Below are 11,400 nucleotides of genomic sequence, written 5' to 3' on the forward strand. Positions count from 1 at the left end.
AACATTGGACACTGGACCACTTTTCCTCTATTAGCTGTACAATCTCCTCCGTTGCCAACAAACTGGTGCTGTGCGATTCTCTGTCTCTCCCCTCTGTTCAGAGGGGAGAGACAGAGAATCGCACAGCACCAGTTTGTTGGCAACGGAGGAGATTGTACAGCTAATAGAGGAAAAGTGGTCCAGTGTCCAATGTTGGAATCTAGTGGTGGAATTCCTTGAAGGATCTTGATTCACCATCCTCTGGTGAGTTTTAAGAATAGGGGGGGGGAGCACAAAGTGGTGGTGGAAATCAGGTGCTACGGCCAGGACCCCTCACACCCTCCCTGTGATAAAAGGATTGTGTCTAACCAACTTACCACATGACCTGGAAATACCCATTTAAGGACTTTGGATTTTATTCTTCAGTTTGTTTATTTAGCGCTGCTAGTGTTTGAATATATTATTTTGCCTCTTAATATTATCGGACACCTTTTTGTAGTTAAATATCCCTTTGTGTTACAGAGTTCAGTGCTGAGCTTCAATAGCTTTCTGAGTCATAAAATACATGTTTCCACAATAGACATTCTTGTGTTTCATATCTTAGGACAGTAGATAAAAAAAACTGTACCACACAACTTGATATACTGTAGGATTGCATCCACAACTTTTCCTTTAGTCAACAGCTCCATTTATATTTAATTATGTTTACTCTTGGCGGCAGTGATTTTCAGGTTCTGCAACCGTTCCCTGATTATTTCTAACTACCACATCATCAGTCAGACACTTGAGGTTGTGACTTGAATTTAAAGAACCAATGAGCTAATGTTTTGTCACAGTCACAGCGTTAAAGAATTGGTGCAGCCAAAATCTGTATTACAGATGTGTTGGCACTAGTGGGTTGAATTGCCCACTGAATTTTTTACGTCTCAGGGATTCCATGTGTACGATCTGCCCCCTACACATCTCTGGCTCTGCTTGCTGTTACATGTTGTAGGCAAGAGAGTGTTTTAGTGATATGAGAAGCTGGTAAGTGATTGATCTCCTGTGTAACCGCCCAAAATGTGAACAAATGTAAAATATTAATATAGATCTACTGGTGGGAGAAATAGGTAGGCATTGCCGGTGTCTCCTTTGAAAATGTTAGTTTCCTGGATGCCATGCTGATGCACTAGCCCCAATAATCTTAAAGCCCAACTCCTGGATCATTGCAGCTCAGTCGCTGCAAACTGGTTGATAGGACTTGATGAAATGTCACTGTGACGTTTCAATAAAGTTTGTTTAAAAAAAGTGAATAATGGGATGCACCGGGATTGGCGCATCAGCACTTATGGCACTGCAAAACACACTAGCCATTGTGTTGTAATGCAGAGGCTGGTGTAAATGGATGCTTAGAAGTTGATTTACTAAAACTGGAGAGTGCAATATCTGGTGCAGCTGTGCATGGTAGCCAATCAGCTTCTAATTTCAGCTTGTTTATTAAGCTTTGACAATAAAACCTAGAAGCTGATTGGATTCTGTGCAGCGCTACACCAGATTTTGGACAATTTTAACAAATTAAGCCCGTTAGGCTGGGTTAACACATATGCAGCCATGACTAGTGCCTGGGGTCCGGTGCGTCCCTGTTCATCGGTTCAGGTGCGAATGAAATGTGTAAAAGAAAAAAGTGAACTATGATAGTAGTGGATTTTCACAGCTAATTTATTAGATGCTCAATTCGTCAATGTTTTTTTTAAACATTCTATGTATATGACATATACTATATATTTAGTATACTGTATGTGTATAGCGCTGCAATTCTGGAAATTGTAGTTAAAGAGGAAGTAAACCCTCCTCTGACACTTTTACCTATAGGTAAGCCTATATTAAGGCTTACCTATAGATACTGTAAATATCTCCTAAACATGTACCGTTTAGGAGATATTTACCTTACATGCAGCCACTGGCGCATGCGCTCTGAAGGAACGGCCGCTGGTGCCGTTTCTTCAGAGCCCCTTGCTGTGACCGTCGGCTCCCACGCGCGCGCGCGGGAGTGACGTCACCCCGGCTCCGGCCAATCAGATGGGCGGATGCCGCGATCCCGGATACGGGCGACTGGACATGTCGCCCGTCATTAAGGTGAGCGGGCGACACGGCGGGGGCTCGTTCTTAGGTAAGTATTTCATAATGAGCTAGTATGCGATGCATACTAGCTCATTATGGGTTTCTCTTTCAGGTTGCAGCAAAAAAAAAAAAAAGTTTCAAGGGTTTACAACCTCTTTAAGAAGGTCACTGCTGCTATAAAATAGATTTGGATTAAAATGAAATAATTGTCCCAGGATTTGTGGGACATGTAGAAGTCTACTTTCAGTGAACTTTGTGTAGCACTCTCCTAGGTAGGTGGTAGTGGGAGAGTATAGTTTTTGGCTCTGTCTCCCTATCAGAGAAGCAGCAGGCAAATTTATATTGCATTCTGCCTACCAGAGAGAAGGATCTGTGAGTTTGGTCTGCTCCTGGTGCTTAGTGTGTGATTAATCTGGTCTAGGGAGTGTTTTACACTGCTCCAATAGTGGGGCATATTGGACAGTGGAAGAAATCGGACCAATGGGTACACAGACTTTGATATAGCCCCAGTGATTGGCACAGACTGATTGTCTTGGTGCATTGTGGGGTGTTGTATAAAAGCCAGGAGCACATGTGCTGAGGGGTCTTTGGCTGGTGAGCAAAGTCCTGGAGGGAGGGAGAGTGGCGGCTGCCTCCTCCTCTGTAGCAGTGGCACGCGGTCACAGGCAGTCGGCCTAGGGACCAGGAAGAAGGAGCTGAACCCAGAGGTCCATGAGAGCTGACTGAGGGGGGTATAGACACTGGAGAACCTAAAGAAAACAGTATCGTGAGTACAGGGAATCGTGTCTAGAGGCCTGACTTGAGGGGGGCCACCCTGGTTTAGGATAGTCAGAGGACGGGTGTCAGCAGGCCGATTGAAAGGGGGTACTAGATGTGTATCCCAAAGATAATTCATCCTAACAAGTAATCCTAAGTTAATTTAACTGGCAATGTGAATCAGCAGCCTGGCTGCATCTTCAGACAGGAGTCCTCACCTATTGTGAATAGTTCAAGTTGGAGTATCCCACTTTTCCCTTCTCCCATCCCTAATTTAAATAAAACCACAAAAACAACTACATCCCCTAGACTGTTCATTGACTGAGCCAGAGAGTAAAGAGTTAAATTGTGCATACTGCAGTTGCTAATGGTAACCCAGGGGGATCCTAAGGTGAACAATCCAGCAGTCCTCAAGGGGGCAGTGCTACATTTGCCACTAAATTATTTAGGGAAAAAAGGTTATAGGCGCTACAACCTTCCCACATAAAAGCTCCACCCAGTGCTCAGACCTTGAGGCTGCTGACACCTCCAACGTACCAGAGTAAGGAAAGGGATGGTCGGCACTCAGGATGACATCCAAAATAGTATTTCTTTATTAAGTAAATATGTAGAAAGCTGTAAAACAGCCTACGTTAGTCCTTAGTCATGGCTAGTGTCCGAAATGCGTAGGCTGTTTTACAGCTTTGTATATGTTTACTTAGTAAAGAAATACTTTTTTGGATGTCATCCTGAGTGCCGACCATCCCTTTCCTAGATTATTTAACCCTTTTGTTGACATTTCCCTTATCTATAAGCAGAATCAATGGAGTTTATTTATCAGGTTTTTTCATCCAAGATTCATACAAATTTTACTTAAGACCGACAAATTATTCCAACTGAATCTTGGGTTCAACGTTGTGTAAATCTTGGATGAAAGCATTGATGAATAGAACCCATGTTTTACCAGATTTGTGTGAAGTTTTTATGAACACAAAGGTAACAGTTACCAAAGAATGTCTGTCCATTAAATTAGAAGAACTCTTACTAACTGTCATATTGTGCTGTTTTGATGTTCTGCAGAACTTGTCTTTTACACTGTATCCTGGGAAAATCACTGCACTGGTGGGACCATCAGGAAGTGGGAAGAGCTCCTGTGTGAATATCTTGGAGAACTTTTATCCTGTGCATGAAGGAGAAGTCCTCCTGGATGGTCACCCGATCACAATGTATGACCATAAATATCTGCATGCAAAGGTATGTCTTACCCCAATGTTATCCTATCATATGATTTATACCTTTCTCTTTTAAAATACCTTTCATTACAAATTATTGGAAACAAAGGTATGTGTCAATAGCATGCATAAAATAATCCATAATTAATGTCCTCTCTCATGGATTCAAGATCAATGTCTTTCAAACATGCGTACATTACCCACTGTAGCGGGGTGCCTTTGAAACAGGTTCGGATAACAGGAAAAATTATTGATGGGATATATGTTCCTCCACAGATTCTTAGATTTGCAATCTAAGGTAATGTCAGCAATGATTTCTTGGTAAAGAAAGATATATCTTTACCCTGTGTTAGTAAAGTCCGTTTCGGGGCTGATTTTTCTGGGAGTCTGATAAAGCTCTGGGTAGGACAGACTCCCAATTCCATGGACCGCAGTATAATGATTTCTGTCTAGGTCTTATTTAAGGCAGCTGGTCCTAGCTCTCAGAGAGAGTGTGTATGTCTCCATGTGAGGAGGTGACTAGGAGCATGGCTGCCTATGCCTGAAATTTGGATACAAATGTTTGCTTTGTAAAGGATACTTACCTTAGAACTAGGACTTTGTCGGACTACAGACACAGTAAGGCCCCGTACACACGTAGCGATTGTCGGACGTAAATATTCGGCCACCGACCGATCGGCCGATTGTCGGTTTGTTAGTATGATGCTTCTGACAACCGACTGCGACTTTTCGGCCGAACAGAATCTGTCCTGCAGGCATTAAAATTTTTGTTGGCCAACACCAGAACGGCCGATTGTTCGCCAGTCAGTACAGAATTCGGCCAACAAACAGCAGATGAGCAAGACTGGGCATGCTCAGAGAAGAAAAAACACACAGAAAGTTAACCATCACATGACATCACTTCTGCAGTCGGCTGTTGTTGGCCGACAAAATTTGTGTGCAGTCTTTAGCACTTTTCAACCGACAGGACAGCACCGGACAAAAGACGGCCGATCGTTCGGCCGACATTCGGTACGTGTGTACGGGGCTTCAGGCTCAGTAGAGCAGAAGTTTACTTTAGTTTGTTTTATGGCAATGAGCCTGTTTCTTCTGTTTATGAATATTCTGTGGATTAAATATGAAGTTTTTCCTAAAGAAACTGTGAATTTGTCCCTGCATGGAGTCTGATCCCCTACAATACCTATGAATAGGAATGCAAGTAGTTACCATTCCTGTATAGCAAAAAGAGCATGGGATTTTTTTTACATTGTATCTATGGTCAAAATGTAATATCATATATTTATTTCCACATTCTATTTAAATTATTTATATTCTCCAATGAGCCATCCAGCCAGAACTGTGGTTATCATCTCTGGCTTTCGTTCACCAAGCTGATAATGGTTATAGGAATACAGGTAAAAACATGGGATTGCTCTCTGCACTAATGACCCAAAGGAAAATACCAAATACAACCATGCCTGTGCTAAAGAAGACACAGAACACAAAAATTGGCATAAATTGGCCACAGCAGACGGGCGGGGGGTTAGCTCCTCTTACTCAGCTTGTCCAGCCAAAAGACAAACCACTTACCCGAGGCCCCTTTATATAGTGAGGCCCTCTGGAAGAACTCCTTGAATACCATTGGGCAGAATTTTACCCGTCCACAGGTGAACCCAAATAATAAACAGTAAGACCCACTAGCCAGAATGCCATGGTAAATGTCTTAAGTAGTTATCAGTGTGCCTACTCAAATAATGCGTTTTTGCGTAGTTCCAAATACAGTAATGACTGATTACTGAATCTCGATACTCCAATCTAATCCTACAGAATGTATTTAAGTTGTGTTTAATTGAATAAACATTTCTGCTTTTGTATTAATGATATATTTTACTGTTTCTTGTATGTACAACTGTATGCCTAAAATATCATATAAAGCATATCTTTATGAGTTTGGCGCGTAGACAGCACCGTGTGACATTGATATTAAATATAGGAAAATGCATTACTTGGCAATGCTTGTGCCTGAGCATCTAATCGCCAGACCCAAACACTGTCACTTGGGGAGGGGCAATGACATCATCCACCAGGTTACGCTTCAACACAGTGCAACATCAGAACTTACCCAGCATAGAATTCTGTGGCAGGAAGGTGGTATGGGAAGGCAAGTGAGTGAGTAATGGGCCATACACACTATAAGATTTTCTGAAGACTTTTTCCTTTAGATTTACCAAAACCATATAATATGAGGTCAAACCTAAACACTTTCAATTTGTATGCAATCTGGCAGGCCCTTGCACTACATAGAAAAGGTAAATCTGAAGGAAATCTAACCACAAAAGTTGGATAGTGTGTATACAGCTTAAACCTACCAATCATGGTGGCCTGTCAACAGACACTGGGCTCCATTCACCGAACCAGATTGCATGCAGTATTTAGATATTTTCACAAATACTTCATGTGATCCTAAAAATGTCAATTTACTTGCAAGAAGCAAAAAGCCTCTGTAAATACTGCATAAAACAGGAGTAAAAATCAATTCACAAAAGAAATTGCATGTGGTAACCCGAAGGGCCTGGTATTGATTAAGGGGGGACCCCACACCGTTTTTGTTGTTCTGTTAGAACTTGTGTTTGGTATGACTGCCTGTTTTCACTTTCCTGTTTTTATCTGATAGGTATCAATGGTGAGTCAAGAGCCTGTACTGTTTGCCCGTTCCATTGAGAGTAATATTTCTTATGGACTGAGCTCTGTGCCCCTAGAGATTGTTATTGGTGCAGCCAAAAGAGCCAGTGCCCATGACTTTATCGCAGAGCTTCAGGATGGATATGACACAGGTATTGTATATTCCCTGAGATTTCACTCAGAAATAGAGGTGGATGGCCTGGAATAAAAAACTGAAAAAGTGGGGGAAAAAATGTTTTTTGTTTTTCCTTTTGTTTTTCCAAAGTCGTTTTCTGTTTTGTTTCCCCCAGAAAAATTACATGGTATTCAAACTATATCACATAGAGATCCTAATAAAAGATTTCTGAGACTTTATGTAAAGTCCTTAATTATTGGAAGCTCTCTCAGCTGAAGACAAGCAAAACCTGGAATACAATTCAAGTAACACTGTACTTCTCAATGCAGTTCTCAAACAAGATAAATATGCATTTCTGCGACTAGCGGGCACTGCAGGGGAAAGGCTCCAGTTTAGATTGCTTGTGGGCTCCATCTTTTACCTCCTACAGTTGGATGATTGTTGGGATACAGTAGATGATAGTTTCTATCCTCTCAGGCCTTAATTGACAGGTAAGAGGATAAATTTGTCAGACAAATTAGTTTATCTTCATAACCTACAAATGATTCATATTAATGATCTCCACCATCACCCCATATTGTTTCCATATAGTCTGGTCAGTAAATTGACAAAACACATCCTTGCATGCCAGAGGTGCCCTAAAAACATAAAAAAATAATTTATGTAATGAAATGTTAAGGACCATAATGAAAGTGTAGCAGTTGCTTTTCACTCCAATAGTTCTCAAATTAGGCAAGTTTAGTTTATTTATGGAATAGGCTGTACTTTTATTTAAGTATACTAAATATACAGTGCATTTCATTTTCCCAGTGTAACAATGACTTTAAATATGTAAAACTACTCTACACTGATTTTTTTTTTTTTTAATTTTTCCAAAAATTTCTGGGAGAAAAAAAACAAGAAAAAAAAACTTTTTACAGAAATTTTACATCTCTACTTAGAAATACACTTGATTAAAGTCTGAATGAGAATTGATAACAAATAGACATTAGTCATTCGCCTTATTGGCTTGATTTAACATATAATTTAGTTTGCTTCAAGTGCACAGTATAAAATTATGTTGTTGGGGACATGGCTGCCATGATGTTGAAGAAAAGGGGGTACTTAACGAACAATGGGGATTATACATTTTGAAAACTGTACATTGTAATGTTGGTGCGTCTTCTTTCCTTCCATAAGAAACTGGAGAAAAGGGTGCACAGCTTTCTGGGGGTCAGAAGCAGAGGGTGGCTATTGCCAGATCTTTGATCCGGAATCCTAGAGTTCTAATACTGGATGAAGCCACCAGTGCTCTGGACGCAGAGAGTGAGCATGCTGTAAGTTGCAAGTTTGTTTTAATGCTTACAAAATAAAATAGAAATTATTGCGCTAACTTAAAAATTGTAAGCAGCTGACATCAATCACTGAACTAAAGAGAGTGATAAATCAATACAAATACAAAAATATGTGCAGCGCTAGAAGAAGAATTTCCCAACAAAATGAATTGTCCAATCGCAGGAAGCATTCCACAAGTAACATAGACAATGGGTGGTGAGAAAAAGTCCAATATATAATGGTGCAAATCATATAAGTGCAGCAAATCCCGTCACCAGTGAAGGTAAAAATATATTGCGCTCACCAGATGGATGGGACCCCAAAACACCTTATAGTGTAGGAGTCAAACAGGCTTAAGAATGATGAAGTATCCCCACAGATTTTTTCACCGATTCCAACGGCAACCATGCCAATCTCCGGTAGATGAAATAATTCAGAGATTCCCCTTCAACATGGTGGGTGGTAAATCCGAAAAAAATGGAGGGACATATAGCGTAATATTGCTAAGATCAATTTAATATCAATAAAGCTGATACACTTACAGACATCTTTTGGTGGGAATTCATATACCAAAACCTACTGCACATCCATTATATTCCAGTTGACACCCAGGGTAGAGCCAGGACTCAGACAACATTGCTGAGAGAGCTACAGACTCTCTCTGTGAGAGAAAAAGATTGTTAATAGAATTGGTATAGGACCAAACGGGGCTGCCAGATTACGGTGTCAACTGGAATATTATGGATGTGCAGTAGGTTTTGGTATATGAATTCCCACCAAAAGATGTCTGTAAGTGTATCAGCTTTATTGATATTAAATTGATCTTAGCAATATTACGCTATATGTCCCTCCATTTTTTTCGGATTTACCACCCACCATGTTGAAGGGGAATCTCTGAATTATTTCATCTACCGGAGATTGGCATGGTTGCCGTTGGAATCGGTGAAAAAATCTGTGGGGATACTTCATCATTCTTAAGCCTGTTTGACTCCTACACTATAAGGTGTTTTGGGGTCCCATCCATCTGGTGAGCGCAATATATTTTTACCTTCACTGGTGACGGGATTTGCTGCACTTATATGATTTGCACCATTATATATTGGACTTTTTCTCACCACCCATTGTCTATGTTACTTGTGGAATGCTTCCTGCGATTGGACAATTCATTTTGTTGGGAAATTCTTCTTCTAGCGCTGCACATATTTTTGTATTTGTATTGTTTTAATGCTTATTTGGTCCATTTTTCTTGGATATTTATTGAAAAATTAACATGATAGATGCAATAACTAAAACCAAGTGCCCTACATACAGTATAAAACAGTTTTATTTGATATTAATTTCTTCGATTGTGCTTTCTCTTTTAACAAATTCTACTTAAATTGCCAGTAAGTTGTAAAAGAGTTGAAAAGGAAAAAAAACAAAAAAAAAAAAAACGTTCTATAAAGCTAAAACCTATAATTCTATAGTGCTAAGAGCTATAGAAGACTAACAGTTACAATGGGACTCCAGAGCAGCATCTTCATCTTAAGTTGCACCATCTGCACCCCTTGTAGTTACAAAGATAGATCTTTTTCTTTAAAAAAAAAAATATATCATATCTGGGGGGGGGGGGGGGGGGGTCTAATTTTCAAGCAAAAAAAAAAAAAGAATGCTGATTCTTACATGTACTGTATGTGAGAAATGTCAGAATTGGCCAGTAGTTAACATGTCCATATTTTAACTGTGATTTCTGAAGACTTTTAGTCCCAGTATTGCTAATACTGAATAAACATGAGAAGTGGTGCTTTGGTGGAGTTTCACACATGTGAACGTCAAATAAAAAAAAAACTGTTGATGATTCACTCTTTACAGATCCAGCAAGCAATGGATAATGATCTGCAGGGTCGCACAGTGCTAATTATAGCACACAGACTGAGCACTGTGGAGAAAGCACACAATATCATTGTTTTAGACAAAGGCACAGTGGTTCAGCAAGGGAGTCACAAAGAGCTGATGGAGGAAGGCGGACTTTATTCCCAGCTCGTTCAACGCCAAGTCTCTGGCCTCGGATCAGAGGAAAAAGATCACACAAGGTCAACACGTCACCAAGAAGAGGGCACAGAAAAATGATGCTGATACAGATCTGGGACTACAGTACTTGAAGGCTTACCTCAACGTTAAAAATAAAAAAAGTCTGTGCATGAGTCTACTGGAGATACAAATACCTCAGTGTGATCGATGTTATTTCAACACTAGGCATCTGTAAAGATATACAACTCAGCTTTATTGTAGTAGCTGTGTATTGCAATATACTACAAGTAGATTAAAAAATATAATGTTTCTTACATGTTTTACTACAAGACCATGAATAGCAACAGAAGGCTGCTAAAGTGCATTATAGTTACATCATAGTCAGATCACTGACCTTTTTCATGAGTTATTCAATCTCCCAATCAGTGCTGCTGGCTGTACGCTATGCAGACTTTTATATGTAATTCTTTATTTTCATTCGGGGGAGAGGAAGGAGACCTTCCATGTAGATAAATTCAGCAACCAGGTGAGGATGAATAAAATTTCTCTTTATTTCGTCCAAGGAGTACACATGTTCCAAACAGAGCCAGCACTAGTGCCTTTCAGCCTATCAAGGCCTTAAGTCCCGTACACATGATAAGAAAATCTGTAGGGAAAATTCGTCCGACGACCGATCTGCCGATTTTCGGATTGTTAGTATGGTGCTTTCGACAGCCAACTCCGACTTTTCGGCTCACAAAAAAGGCTATACAATTTTTGTTGTCCGTAATAGAACGTCCGATTTTTGTCTCATTAGTACAGATTTCGACAGAAAAAAATCTTAAGAGCAAGACAAGGCATGCTCAGAGAGAAAGAACACATACAAAACAATCCAACACATGACATCACTTCTGAAGTAGAATTCTGTCGTATGGGAAAATTCGTATGAAAATAACCTCTTCACTTTCCACATCAGACTAGCATGCCACAAAAAACGGACGACAGATCGTTCGATAATCTGATCATGTGTATGGGGCTTAACTCATAGTTCAAGGAGAGGTGAGTTGCTGGGGGTTGGAAGGATAGTGGAACCATCATAGACTGAACGGGCCATTTAGGCTTGATATTCTGGAGTGCAAGTAAGGTCAACCCAACAGAACCAGGTTTTAAAAAATTGTTCCACTCTTTGAGGAGGCTATAATGTCCTCCATGGTTTTGATCTCATTCACTTTACTGAGCCAAACACTGATTGAAGGGGGAGTAGTCAGTTTCCAA

The 11,400-nt window shown here is 40.3% G+C and overlaps 1 protein-coding gene across 2 annotated transcripts in view; it reads left to right on the plus strand.

Moving 5' to 3' along the window:
- Window positions 1-10,761, plus strand: part of ABCB9 (ATP binding cassette subfamily B member 9) — a 102,118-nt gene extending 91,357 nt beyond the window's left edge. For both annotated transcript variants that reach the window (XM_082273171.1, XM_082273172.1), the window contains exons 9-12: window positions 3,895-4,068; window positions 6,700-6,859; window positions 8,002-8,138; window positions 9,988-10,761. In XM_082273171.1, the coding sequence (XP_082129297.1) occupies window positions 3,895-4,068; window positions 6,700-6,859; window positions 8,002-8,138; window positions 9,988-10,245 (729 nt within the window). In that variant the 3' untranslated portion in view covers window positions 10,246-10,761. The remainder of the gene's footprint in view (window positions 1-3,894; window positions 4,069-6,699; window positions 6,860-8,001; window positions 8,139-9,987) is intronic.
- The last annotated feature ends 639 nt before the right edge of the window (window positions 10,762-11,400 follow it).

Source organism: Pelophylax lessonae, assembly GCF_965119305.1.
Source record: "Pelophylax lessonae genome assembly, chromosome: 1".
NCBI lineage: Eukaryota > Metazoa > Chordata > Amphibia > Anura > Ranidae > Pelophylax > Pelophylax lessonae.